The sequence below is a fragment of the Acomys russatus genome, chromosome 17 (genome assembly GCF_903995435.1).
Source record: "Acomys russatus chromosome 17, mAcoRus1.1, whole genome shotgun sequence".
NCBI classification, from domain to species: Eukaryota; Metazoa; Chordata; class Mammalia; order Rodentia; family Muridae; genus Acomys; species Acomys russatus.
In genome coordinates this window covers 3,031,711-3,045,565 of record NC_067153.1, presented here as the reverse complement: position 1 = coordinate 3,045,565, position 13,855 = coordinate 3,031,711, and the positions used below count along the sequence as shown (strand labels likewise).

The 13,855-nt window shown below is 49.9% G+C and overlaps 1 protein-coding gene across 1 annotated transcript in view; it reads right to left on the bottom strand.

The window, feature by feature from the left end:
* Vps13b (vacuolar protein sorting 13 homolog B) overlaps positions 1-13,855 on the bottom strand; it is a 551,580-nt gene that overhangs the window by 14,985 nt on the left and 522,740 nt on the right. Inside the window, exons 55-56 of the mRNA XM_051159473.1 lie at positions 9,775-9,893; positions 6,170-6,972 (exon numbers count right to left, since the gene is read on the bottom strand). Of these exons, the coding sequence (XP_051015430.1) occupies positions 6,170-6,972; positions 9,775-9,893 (922 nt within the window). The remainder of the gene's footprint in view (positions 1-6,169; positions 6,973-9,774; positions 9,894-13,855) is intronic.

Here is a 13,855-nt window from a genome sequence, read left to right as displayed (position 1 = left end):
TGAGAAGTGGCCTGTTTTCCCTGACATTCCCTTTTCACACTAGAATGGAGGGTGTCATAAGCTTCTTTGGAGCAAAATATGGGAAATAACTCATTTTCTATGAATTCATAAATGGTGAACTTTCATACTTTATAAATCACAGTGATCCTCTGGCAGCCTTGCAAATGGCTTTAATATGACTTCTGTGCCCAAGCCTCCTGTACTCCTGTAAAGGAAACCATGTGCAGAGAACACCCCCCAGCTCAGGCAGGCACTCTGGGCTGCAGGTGCTCACAGACTGAGAAATTTCTCCCAACCTGCCAGGGCGGAGGCCGTGGTGGAAGCAGCAGCAGCAGCAGCCGCAGGCCTGGTGGGGAGAAGCCAGATGCTAAATCGGGTGTTGCAAAGGGGATGCAAACTCTGACAAGGATGGAGGAGTTATTGTTAATCTTTCCCAATGCTATCAAGCTGAATGCTTCTTTTCAGAGTCCAGCTAGAGCCAAACAAATGTCTCCCCTTCAACCCTAGCTTCAGTTGTGTAAACATCAGCGACAGGGACATACTGAGTGGGTTAGTGAGCGGGAAGTGTTCCCCCACCGATGTCCCAGGAGGGTGGCTTTGGGTCTGGTTTCCTATTTAAACTCAGGCTTGCCAGGGGCTGGCCTGCTCGGTGGGCTGCTTACAGCCTTCTGCCTCGTGGGAGTGAGGCTGTGGTGCAGGCCACAGCAGCTGCTTCCCCCTCCTGCCTGGGTGGGGACTGAGGGCTATAAGCCCAGAGGACTTGGGGGAGGCGCAGGCAAGGACCTGGGTCAAGGGGAGGAGGGATCTGAAAAAGAACTTCCTTCAGCAATCTTTAGGCTCCAACCCAGTGCTGTGGCCTTTTTTACTGGCAAGACTGTGAGGAGAGGATCCGTGTGGGAGCTGTTCCCTTTCTAAACAGTAAGTCTGTATCCGAGATCCAAGAGGAATGCCAAGTCCCCAGGTTATTATCAAAGCAGAGAGGGCAGGACTTCCATAAATATTGATCCCTTCTGCCTTTCTAGAATGTTGTGATGACAGCATGAGTTTCTGTCAATGAGACTGAAAGCTGAGGAGTCACATGGGGCCGAGGCATTGTTCACCGAATCCTCCAAATACCAAGGCAAACTGTGCCATCGGCACCTTGCAAATGTGCCCGGACCACTGCCCCCGGCCCCTGCCGGGGTCAGAGCTGTGCAGATACAGGGGGCAGGCGCAATCCCACGTGGTGTTGTTTGTCTGCAGCGTCTCCTCTGGCAGGAAGCAGAGGACACTGAGGCTGGCTGAGATTGTGGCAGTAAGTCACTCAGTCCCTGGCTGACAATGAGACATGGGAGTAGGGTTCCAGACTTTCCTTGATGTCTGCCCCCACCTCCAAAAACCCCAGCCAGGCCCTGTGGAATAAGTTATTCCTGAAAGGCACTCTGTGGAGGTAAAGTAAAAACAACAGATTTAGAGACTCTCCCAGAATGGCCAGAAGGTCCGTCTGAGGACTGGCTGAGAGAAAGCACCCCCACACATGAGAAAGCACCCCCACACACGAGAAAGCACCCCCACACACGAGAAAGCACCCACACGCACGAGAAAGCACCCCACACATGAGAAAGCACCCCCACACACGAGAAAGCACCCCCACACACGAGAAAGCACCCCACACACACGAGAAAGCACCCCACACATGAGAAAGCACCTACATACACGAGAAAGCACCCCACACGAGAAAGCACCCACACGCACGAGAAAGCACCCACACGCACGAGAAAGCACCCACACACACGAGAAAGCACCCCACACATGAGAAAGCACCCCCACACACGAGAAAACACCCACACACACGAGAAAGCACCCATACACACGAGAAAGCACCCCCACACATGAGAAAGCACCCCACACATGAGAAAGCATCCACACACAAGAGAAAGCACCCCACACACACGAGAAAGCACCCCACACACACGAGAAAGCACCCCACACATGAGAAAGCACCCCACACATGAGAAAGCACCCACACACACGAGAAAGCACCTACATACACGAGAAAGCACCCCACACATGAGAAAGCACCCACACACATGAGAAAGCACCCACACACACGAGAAAGCACCCACACACACGAGAAAGCACCCACACACATGAGAAAGCACCCCCACACACGAGAAAGCACCCCACACACGAGAAAGCACCCACACACATGAGAAAGCACCCACACACACGAGAAAGCACCCATACACACGAGAAAGCACCCCCACACACGAGAAAGCACCCCACACATGAAAAAGCACCCCCACACATGAGAAAGCACCGCACACATGAGAAAGCACCCACACACACGAAAGCACCTACATACATGAGAAAGCACCCCACACATGAGAAAGCACCCACACACACGAGAAAGCACCCACACACACGAGAAAGCACCCACACACACGAGAAAGCACCCACACACACGAGAAAGCACCCACACATGAAAAGCACCCACACATGAGAAAGCACCCCCACACACGAGAAAACACCCACACACAAGAAAGCACCCCCACACACGAGAAAGCACACACACACACGAGAAAGCACCCACACACACGAGAAAGCACCCCCACACACGAGAAAGCACCCCACACACGAGAAAGAACCCCCACACACGAGAAAACACCCACACACACGAGAAAGCACCCACACACACGAGAAAGCACCCACACACACGAGAAAGCACCTACACACATGAGAAAGCACCCACACACACGAGAAAGCACCCACACACACGAGAAAGCACCCCCACGCACGAGAAAGCACCCCACACATGAGAAAGCACCCCCACACACGAGAAAGCACCCCACACACACGAGAAAGCACCCCACACATGAGAAAGCACCTACATACACGAGAAGCACCCCACACGAGAAAGCACCCACACGCACGAGAAAGCACCCACACACGAAAGCACCCACACGCACGAGAAAGCACCCACACACGAGAAAGCACCCCCACACACATGAGAAAGCACCCCCACACACACACGAAAAACACCCACACACACACGAGAAAGCACCCATACACACGAGAAAGCACCCCCACACATGAGAAAGCACCCCACACATGAGAAAGCATCCACACACACGAGAAAGCACCCCCCACACACGAGAAAGCACCCCCACACACGAGAAAGCACCCACACACATGAGAAAGCACCCACACACACGAGAAAGCACCCATACACACGAGAAAGCACCCCCACACACGAGAAAGCACCCCACACATGAAAAAGCACCCCCACACATGAGAAAGCACCGCACACATGAGAAAGCACCCACACACACAAGAAAGCACCTACATACATGAGAAAGCACCCCACACATGAGAAAGCACCCACACACACGAGAAAGCACCCACACACACGAGAAAGCACCCACACACACGAGAAAGCACCCACACACACGAGAAAGCACCCCACACATGAGAAAGCACCCACACACATGAGAAAGCACCCCCACACACGAGAAAGCACCCACACACACGAGAAAGCACCCCCACACACGAGAAAGCACCCACACACACGAGAAAGCACCCACACACACGAGAAAGCACCCCCACACACGAGAAAGCACCCCACACACGAGAAAGAACCCCCACACACGAGAAAACACCCACACACACGAGAAAGCACCCACACACACGAGAAAGCACCCCCACACACGAGAAAGCACCTACACACATGAGAAAGCACCCACACACACGAGAAAGCACCCACACACACGAGAAAGCACCCCACACATGAGATAGCACCTGTTGTTGGGCAGAGACCTCTATGGATCCTTGGGGTTGGGAATCTGGGAACACAGGGTGGGAAGGCTCAGCCTCTTCTCTTAGCTCCCATCCAGCTGCTGGGAACCCTTTCCTATTCTTCCTAGCCATCAGAACCGTGATGCTGACATTTCTTCTTCTGTCATCCCTGAAGTCTGAAGCCACCCTCATCACGATCTTTCTATTTCTCATTCCTCCGACAACTGTTCTGTTTCAGATACTATCCACACTGACCGTAGAGTTTTAGTAACAATGTTTTCAACAGCTCTAAAAAGCGGGGCTTTGGTATTAGCATGTCTTTCGACCGTAGAGTTTTAGTAACAATGTTTTCAACAGCTCTAAAAAGCGGGGCTTTGGTATTAGCATGTCTTTCGTGCTATATATTGAGACTGCAATAACCACAGGATTTTTAGAGCCAAAGATAATGTTCATTTGAGACCCCCCCCCCCCCCCGGTAAAACAAGGCAGTCCACTTAGCACGAAGGCTACGGAGGCCATGGCTACTTGGGCTCAGGTGGGGTCTGTCCTCCAGCTCCTCCTCCCAGCTCAGGGGCAGCTGTGGTTGCGTGCAGCCCTCCTCCTTCCTTGGCCTTTGACTGGAGGGCTCTGTTACATGCCAGCCAACCAAAAGGGTAAGTGTCATGGGTAGTCTGCAGGTCCACAATCCTGTTCAGCTTGACAGGCTATGGATTGTTTTTAAATGACTCCTTAGCAAGGGGAAAGATGTTCCTCACTAATGTGCCAACCATTACCAACATGCCAGCAAAGGCTCTCAGCCGGAAGCTGTCATTTTCCTCATAATGGAGTCAGGATACCCTTGCCCTATGTAGTCCATTACCGAGAAAGCCTACTCTTGCCCAGTCTGAGTGCTGGCCTCTTACAGTCATTTGCTGCCACACTTTGAATAAGCTATGGTAATTCATTCGCCAAGCATGAGGGTATCATGTGCAGGAAGTCAGTCTTCGGGTTCTTTACTGGAGAAGACTAACAAAGCCAAGTGTGGATGCTGCTTTTGACATGAATGTTAGCATCGCTGAGCACCAGGCTATCAAGCTGGACCTGTTTGAGAATGACCCGAGTCAGGAACACATGTTCTGGATACAATGGCTGTGAAGTAGCTTGAGACCACGGGGAGCCCAATTCTCATCTTTAGCACACAGTGCTCCCCACGGAAGATTCTGTCCTCGCATCAAACACCCCCTGCATTGCTCTCCCATCCAGCCAGGAGAAGACAGAAGCTTCACTTCTCCCCTTGGCCCTGGTATAAGCCATGCTGTAGCAGGTCACCTGCCTGCCACCGACAAGAGAATGGGGGGTAGGGTCATGGCCCTGGTATAAGCCATGCTGTAGCAGGTCACCTGCCTGCCACCGACAAGAGAATGGGGGGTAGGGTCAGCAAGGGCTGACCTTGCTCTGAGGATGGGCCAGTGGAACGGGGGTGGGGTGTGGGGGGTGGGGGGGCTGTCGGCAGCCTTCTCTGTGCATTGTGCTGGGCCCTCTGCACCTCTCACCTACATAAGCAGCAATAAGAAGAAAACTGAGGCACCAGCCAAGGACAATACAGGAGGTAAACTTTAAACCCCTTCCCAGATCTAGCCAATGGTCAGAATATTCTCCACAGTTGAGTGGAGAGTGTGATACGACTTTCTCACGTACTCTGGTGCCTCACATTTGACCATGTCCCCTGGAGGGGGAGACCTGGTGGCACTCAGAGGAAGGACAGCAAGTAGCCAAGAAGAGACTTGATACCCTATGAGAATATATAGGGGGACGTAATCCCCCTCAAGAACAGTCATAGGGGAGGGGAATAAGGGGAAAATGGGAGGGAGGGAAGAATGGGAGGATACAAGGGATGGGATAAACATTGAGATGTAACAAGAATAAATTAATAAAAAAAAAAAGAAAAAAAGAAAAAGAAAAAAAAGAAGAAAACTGATTATCTAGAACTAAACAGCTTGTGGGCCAGGAGCCGAGGGCCCAGGCTGCTTCGCTGGCTGTACTGGAGTGCTGAGACAGTCTTGCGCCTGCAGGGTTCTAATGTCTATGTTATGCAGCAGCTAAAATATTTTCACTATGAGGCTTGAGAGTCTACTAAGTACCAAGCAAAAGTGCCAGGCTCGATGGACTTCCAGCCGATCCTCTCAGGATCTTAGCATCCACTTTGCAGCTGAAGACGCAGGCTCAGGGAGGTCTGCCCGCCAGCCAAGCTCACGCTGCCAGTCCAGGCCTAGACGCCGTTCTGTTAGATGTGGGACCTGCATGCGTCACCCCTTACCTGCTCTCCCCTGTGTTGTGGCGCACACAGCCCTCCACCACAGTGTACCGTTTCTGTCCAGGTGCTGGCCCACCACAGACCCTTCACCCGCATCCTCACCTGCTCTGAAAAGGGCTCCAGCAGCATAGTGCATGGCCAGCGCGTGCACCAGCTGCCTCGCCGTGGTGAACACTGGGCCTCTTTCAAACACAGAGAAGGAGAGCGGAGTATGGTCAGAGGCTATGTAGAGCTTGAGGGAAGCGTGGATGCTGACGAGCAGGCTCACCGGCTGGATGACCAGCTTCCGTAACTTCACCGGGTTCACCAGGGCCCGGGCGTGCTGTCTCACCTGCACGGGCAGCACCTCCCTCCCTGCAGGGAGCTGTGCGTGGTGACCAGCCAGCCTGCTGGGAGGGAGGTAGGTGTCAAACAAAGTTTTGATGTAGTACACAAAGGTGTCCTCCACATATAGCCGCGCTGGCTTCAGCTCAAAGGTGAACTCGCTGACATCGAGGAAAAAGTCCTTGCCCTCAGACACAGCAAGGCGGAGTTTGATGAAACAGGTCTCCTTGTACTCCTCCAAGCCTTTGCTGGAGGCCAGGAGACTCTGCACTCGGGAGTACTGAGTAGGCTCGGTTCTCTCTCCTTGGCAGACCAAGACAGCAAAGTGGAAATTGGACTTGTTATAAAGCTGGTTGTCCAGCTGCAGGTCCCGGCAGTAGACTTCCACCCCGAAAAGCTGGGCGGCGGAGGGAGGCTCTTCCCCTGGGAGGACCCCAGGCACAGGAGACACATGCAGGAAAAGGTTGTCCAGAGTGAGCCGCAGCAGTTCAGACGACGTGCTGTGCTGCGTGAGGTCGTCAGACACTGCCAGGCTCAGCTGCGTGACGAACATTCGGAAAGTCGTCACCTTCCCCAGGGCTCTAGAGAAAGGCAAAGCTTGTCAGTGTCTCTGCTTACTTCCTTGTTTCTTTTTGGAGGACAGTGCCTTCTTGCATACCCCCTGATGGGACAGATTCTCATACGAAACAAATAAGAACGCAACTTGCAGTACAAGTCTGGACAGAGCCAGCTACACTCGAAGATTACTGGGAAATGTTCCCGCTGGGACTATTACAAGCTCTTGTCATGGTTCTGTATGTGTTTTCTCTTATCAACACCAGATTTTTTTTAATACTCCAAACTCTTCATTTTTATGCACCAATTCTTTGTAATGATGATAATGGAAGAAAGAGAAATAGACAATACTCCTTATATTAAAAAGATAAGCTGAGCAGAAGAGCGAGAGCTCAGCATGTACCTCTCACCGCCATGCATACGCTCTGCTCTTCCTGCTCTTCCAGAGCCCAAGCGTCCCTGCCAGGCATGTCAGTCCCTCCCCTCTCACCTGCTGGAGGCTATTTCTCTAGAGTGTCATGTGGCTTTACCTCTGCAATACTGTCAGTTACTCCTCTTCTGAGCTAACTACATTGGATCATAGCATCACTTCCTCTCCACCTACTTCCGGCTTCTCCCTGAAGCTTGCTGCAAGCTGGCTTATGCTCCCCAGCCTGACAAAACTGCCCCACATCACGTCACTAGTGCTAGAGCAAAAGCCAACTCTCAGCTCCACACTGTGGAGCATACGCTGTTAGCAGCCCCACCCTCCAGGACACGCCCACATCCTTCCTTCAGCCTCTCAGGTCTCCACCTGTCTGGTCTCTCAGCCTCAGCCATCCCTGTGCATCCCCCTGTCCAGACTACTTACACTGGTGTGCTTACACTTTGCACATGTTTTCTTCTGTAAGAATCTGACTTTTTTAAAAAAAAACACTCTCACTGATACCAGGACCTCTAGCATGAATATACATAATAACAGAGAGGCTCCTGACTGCTTCCACTCTCACTCCAATGACCTCAACCGTAAAGTCTCACATAACCTCTCTGACTAAAATGGTCACAAGTCCCTCGCTCACTCAGCTACACGGAGCTCTCACGATGGCTCATGAGGTACTAAACCACACATCTCCCCTCCTGCCCTGGTTCCTCTCACCTCAGTGCTGGTTCTGCTTTGTCACTATCCCCCATCTCTTTTTTTCTTGTTTTGTTTTATTTTGTTTTATTTTGTTTTTTTGGTTTTTTTTGAGACAGGGTTTCTCTGTGTAGCCTTGGCTGTCCTGGACTCACTTTATAGAGCAGGCTGGCCTCGAACTCACAGTAATCCACCTGCCTCTGCCTCCCGAGTGCTGGGATTAAAGGCGTGCGCCACCACACCTGCAGCCTCAGGCACTTGTAACCCCATGTCCACCTGCTCCTGTGGGCCTCACTGCCCTTTGCTCTGCCGTCTCCTACGCCAGGCACTCTGCTTCAGGCCTTGGCGTTGGCTGTGCTCTGGGTCTAGAAAAAACATCCTCCAGCAGACAAGGTTCTTAACTGCCTTGCTGCTTTCAAGTCCACATTGAAACACCAGTCTCTTGAAAAGGTTTCCCCCAGACTTCTTCCCAACTGCACTCTCCCTGTTCTGAGGGCCTGCGAGCCCACACCTCTCCAACAGGCCGGTCTACTGCACCATGGAGTGTCTTTGCTCCAGCCTCTCCCACTCTGAGCCTGTGAGAATGGAGTCTTAAGCAGGGCTTCCCACCCTGTTCCTTGCTCTTTCCCTAGAACAGACCTCAGGTCCAGTAGGCACTTGAATGCACGGCCCAGGGAAGTGTAAGGCAAACAAGCAGAAGCAGACACTGTGCTAATCTTACCTTACTCTTCCTGCAGTTCTCTGATCGTGTCCGTTACCCTTGTCTTTTGTTTGGGAGAGGGATGTCTTTATATTAGTTCTATTGAGTTGTATGGTTAAGCTAAGGATATTAGTTATTTGCATAGCTTATATTTTTATTTTTTATTTACTTTTTTTGGGGGGGTGAATGCTCATGCCTTGGTTTGTGTGTGCAGGTTAGAAGTCAACTTCCAGGATCTGGTTCCCTCCTTCCATGGTGTGAGCTGGGGGATGGAACTCAGACCATCAGACTTGGTGGTATCAACGTCTACCTGGGAGCCATCTTGCCATTCCCTCCTCAGCTCTCTTGTTGAGACAGGGTCTCTCACGGAACCGACGCTTGTCGTCTGGGCTAGACTGGCTGGACAGCACGTGCTTGGCAGCTGCCTGTCTCCAGTCTTCCCACACTGTGTTTACAGACCCCTGATGCTGTCCTCGGCTTTCACAGGATGCTGATCTCAGGTCCTCATCCTTGCAGTTAGCATTTTACCTGCTGAGCCACCTACCCAGCCTCCTTGATTTGTGTTTTGAAATCAGATGACAGGGTTTGTATCAAAGGCCTTAGGATCTGTGTTTATAGTTACTGTCGGTCTAAATGAAAATTCTAGTTATTTACAAAGTTGTTATGGACTTAGAGACACTAACTTGCACTTTACACTAGTAATAATGATATTATCCAAAGAACATGTCTTAGCTTAAAAATCAGTTTGCTGAACTTAGCATAGAATTAGGAGACTCAAAAAAAGATGTTATATTATTATCGTTATCTATATTTGCTGGAGGCATAATTTAACAACTAGATCATTACTTATGGATTACATGATAACTAACCAAAAAACTTCAGTATGTGTGTGGAGACAACATGAATGATAAATAGCAGATTTATAATTTTATAATGTGGCACGAATGATAAATAATAGGTTTACAACATTATAAACGGAAGCTCACTGTTCTGCTGCTAGAAAAACAGGCCCACCTGCTGTCGCTGGTTAAAATGGGCTCTGCTTTTCCTTCCGGGGCCAGAGTGATGAAGATGGTGCCGCACCAATGGGTGATGTCCACGTACACATAGCCAAAGCCGGTGAGGAACACAACCTGCAAAAAGAATGTTCGAATCTGATTAGAAAGACAGAGCACTGTTGAAATGGCTGACTTCAAGTATCTCAAGTTCTGATTCAACGTTGCAAACACTTTCTAACCATGTGTACAGGCTATTCCATTGATTTGGAAAAAAAAAAATCAAATCCAGATTTTTCAATATCCAGTCTGTAAGGTTCACAGAAAAAAAAAATGATGGATGATGGGGCGTGAGTGTCTTCATTCTCTGCCTTTTGGAGTTGGCACGAGCCCCGTGTGGGCTGGAGGCCAGCCATGGGGCCAGCTTTATATGTGCATATGAAATGCTGTGGGAAAAACTTACAACTCAGGAATCTAAGTGCGATGTGGGAAGCTGTTCGGGTGCTTGCTTGTTGACTTACTATTGCAAGACAACCCCACAGGCTGCACACAAAATACACTATCTCCAACTCTGGCAATAAAAAAACCCCAAGGCCCCTCACATAACCAAAGATTTCAGGTAAGTTAATTTGCTTAGTTTCAAAGTTAATTTTCAACCATGAGGAATTGGAAGAAAAGCTAATGAATAGAAGAGCCTCTGCTATCTCGGGAGCCAGGTGCCCAGCCAGCAGAAGACATGTCCTTTTAGCATTATGACTAAATGGATAAATATGTGAAAACAGATCAGAACTACGGGAAACACAGCTCCAAGAACATCATGTTCACAGCTACGATTACCTGAGGGAAGGGGCAAGAGCCTCCGTGTGCTTGGATGCTGAGGCTCAGGATCTCAGATCACCTAGATCTGGACCCGTTTGCTGGTTTGGAAGTAAGTAAAAGCACCAAGATTGACGGTCCCTAGGTGAAGAAGCAAAGCGACGCGCTTGCCTGACAAGCAGTGACTGTATTCTAATGGTGACCACACAAAGGCACCGGGGAGAGTTTACAGTCACGGGAAACAGTCAGGGACTCACTTGGAAGCAATGCCAAGGTCCCTGGGCCTCTCTCCTTTACAAGTGCTCCTTCCTCAGGGCCCCCGGTGTCACCCTGCTCCTCCCCACTGTGCCCAGCTGTGACCAGGGCCTCTGCCCAGCTACACTTAACAACTTGGCCCTTACCTGCAGTCATGACTCCTGGACTCTCTGTACCTAGAACACCTCAACCTCCAAATACCCTTTTCAAAACCTGTAGATCTTTGACAGGGTCCCTTATTCCATGGGGTACTAATTTTCCATTTCTCTCCTCAGCTCTACATTCTAAAAGCAGTTAAACATATTTCTACTTGATCACAAAGTTTGACATTTGTTACCTGTTTACAGATTGAATTGAATCACTGGATTCTAAACTTCTTGAGAGCAAGAAAAAGCCAATTTGCTTTGCTTGTAGTCTACACAGCCAACTCTCTCCTGATTGTTTTCCAAAAGGTATTTGAAAGAACTCTGCATCCTGAATTTTCTCTAACTGCTCTAACATAAGAATTAAGATGATTATCATAAAAATAAAAATTAAAATGTCTCATTTTACAAATCTAAAACTAAATGGATTATCAGAGAAATATTCCCAGTTGTAAAAGCCACTGCTTGTTGGCCAGGTGACTCAGCAGGTAAAGGTACTTGCTCTCAAGCCCAGTGAGCTGAGTCTCATCTCTGGGATCCAAGATGGAAGGAGAGAGTCTACTCTTTCAAGCTGCCTGCTCTCACTGGCCCTGGCTCCCATACGTACACATATATACATTACATAAATAAATGGAATTTAAAAGAAAATTAAAAGCATCCTTTGTTTGAAAGCTTTTTCCTATTTATGAGATCACATTATAGATGGTTGTGAGCCACCATGTGGGTGCTGGGAAATAAACTCAGGACCTCTGGAGTCGCAGCCGGTGCTCTTAACCGCTGAGCCATAAAGTCATCCTTTGCATGATAGTTTTCCAGTAGGCTGACAGACCTGGGGTTACTGACTTGGTGAGACCCTTTAAAGCTCTCTGCATCTTCCTTGTCCATGATCTGACTCTGTGATCCAGAGTTTAGCAGAGAGTTCTAAAAGCCACAGCTATCATGCCTCGATGGAAGGAAATGAAAAGATCAGAGCTGGGAACTATTGAGTGTTCAGCTGATTCTCCAGGTATTATGAAATGAGTAAAGACAAGGCTGGCTGATGGTCTGTGTTAGTGCCCAGGGACTTTTGATAGTAAGAAAGGCCTGGACTTTGAATTCTGCTGTCTATGCTACGTCCCTCCACACTGAGCCTGAGAGGAAGAGGCATTGCCCCACAGCACCTGTCCTTGCCTCTTTCTGTGGTCAGAGCAAACAGCACAACTTTGGAGCTGTGTGCAGTGCAGGGAGCGAGCAGGGAGTCAGCACTTGTGGTGATTTGAAGGAGAATCGCTCCTCTTGTCCCAGAAGGTTGATGAAACTGATCATGAAGGGTCAGCAGCTGTGTCCCTATCGGAAGACACATGTCACTGGGTCTCAACAGTGTTCTCGCTCTGCCTCCTACTTGCAGATCAAGATGTCAGCTCTTGGATGTTCCTGTCACTATGCCTTCGCTCTGCTTTTGTCACAGCAAAGGAAAAGCACTAAGACAACACCCAAGAGAATTAAGGACCAATACCCAGCTGCCGGAACATTTCACGGAAATGGCAAACACTCTGACGGCGTCACATCATTTAATCACCTCATCACTTAGGTAACCTACTAAGAATCACTCATCAGCCAGGCGATGGTGGCGCACGTCTTTAGTCCCAGCACTTGGGAGGCAGAGGCAGGTGCATCTCTGTGAATTTGACTCTACAAAGCGAGTCTAGGACAGTCAAAGCTACACAGAGAAACCCTGTCTTGAAACACCAAAAAAAAAAAAAAAAAAATTAACTTAATGCTATACTTTTCTCTACGCCTGCTTTCGGTGCAGAAGTACTTAAGGAATAACGAGAGCAAAGAAACAGGCTTAAAGGATCAGGATTCCAGCTACTGCTGGTGGGACTTGGGTAGGGGAGAGGTCAACTGAGTGTCTGAGAAACTGTGACAGTCACACAGGTGCTCATGCTGAGAGGAGCCCACTATGTGATGCCCTCAGAAGCTTTGTACGGCCAAGGAAGAAGCTCTTGGGCTGACCAGGCACCTGAAGAGTTCTGAGATGCTCCGCTCTCAGGAGTGGGGGCAGGGCTCAGAGACAGCTTCTTGCATCAGGTGTGACTGCCTCAGTGTGCTCCCAGAGGGACTTCAAAATTGGCATGGGCAAGGCTGCAGCATGTGTCTCTCACTTTCCCCTTCCCAGGTGGAGACATTATTCTGCTCTACAAAACAGCAGGGGGAGGAGACAGCCAAGTTGCTAGGTGTGCAGACCTGACCAAGAATACACAGAGCCAGGACCATTCCAAAACAGTGGATTTGATGTAATGAGTGCATAGAGCTTTTATTTATTTCACAGGCGGGGAAAAGAACAGCCTGAATGACTGACGGCCAAGGAGGGTTTTCTGGAGGGGAATAGAGGGAGACAGTGGTTGTTACCGCAGAGTAGCCTTGCCAGTCAAGAACTACGGCATCACTTGATTCAAGTTCATGTTTCTACTCCACACTAGTAACATGCCCACATGCAAGGGTGTCAAACTGAGATGGTGAGCCTGACTTCACACTAGTACATGCCCACGTGCAAGGGTGGTGAGCTGAGATAGTGATCCTGACTTTACACTAGTAACATGCCCACGTGCAAGGGTCCTGAGCTGAGATGGTGACCCTGGCTTCACACTAGTAACATGCCCACGTGCAAGGGTGGTGAGCTGAGATGGTGACCCTGCCTGATGTGGGGCAACACTGTTCTATGGGATGGGGTCCTGGGCTGAATAAAAAGAGAAAAAGGAAAGAGTGAGTGGAGCACCAGCACACCCCCTTTTTGCTCTGTGGCTGTGGACACTCTTCTGCTCTGTCTTCCCTCCCAGGGTGGCCTACGAGCCAGGGGAAGTCCCTTCACACCCAAGCTTCTTTCTGCCGGATGTTTAATGACAG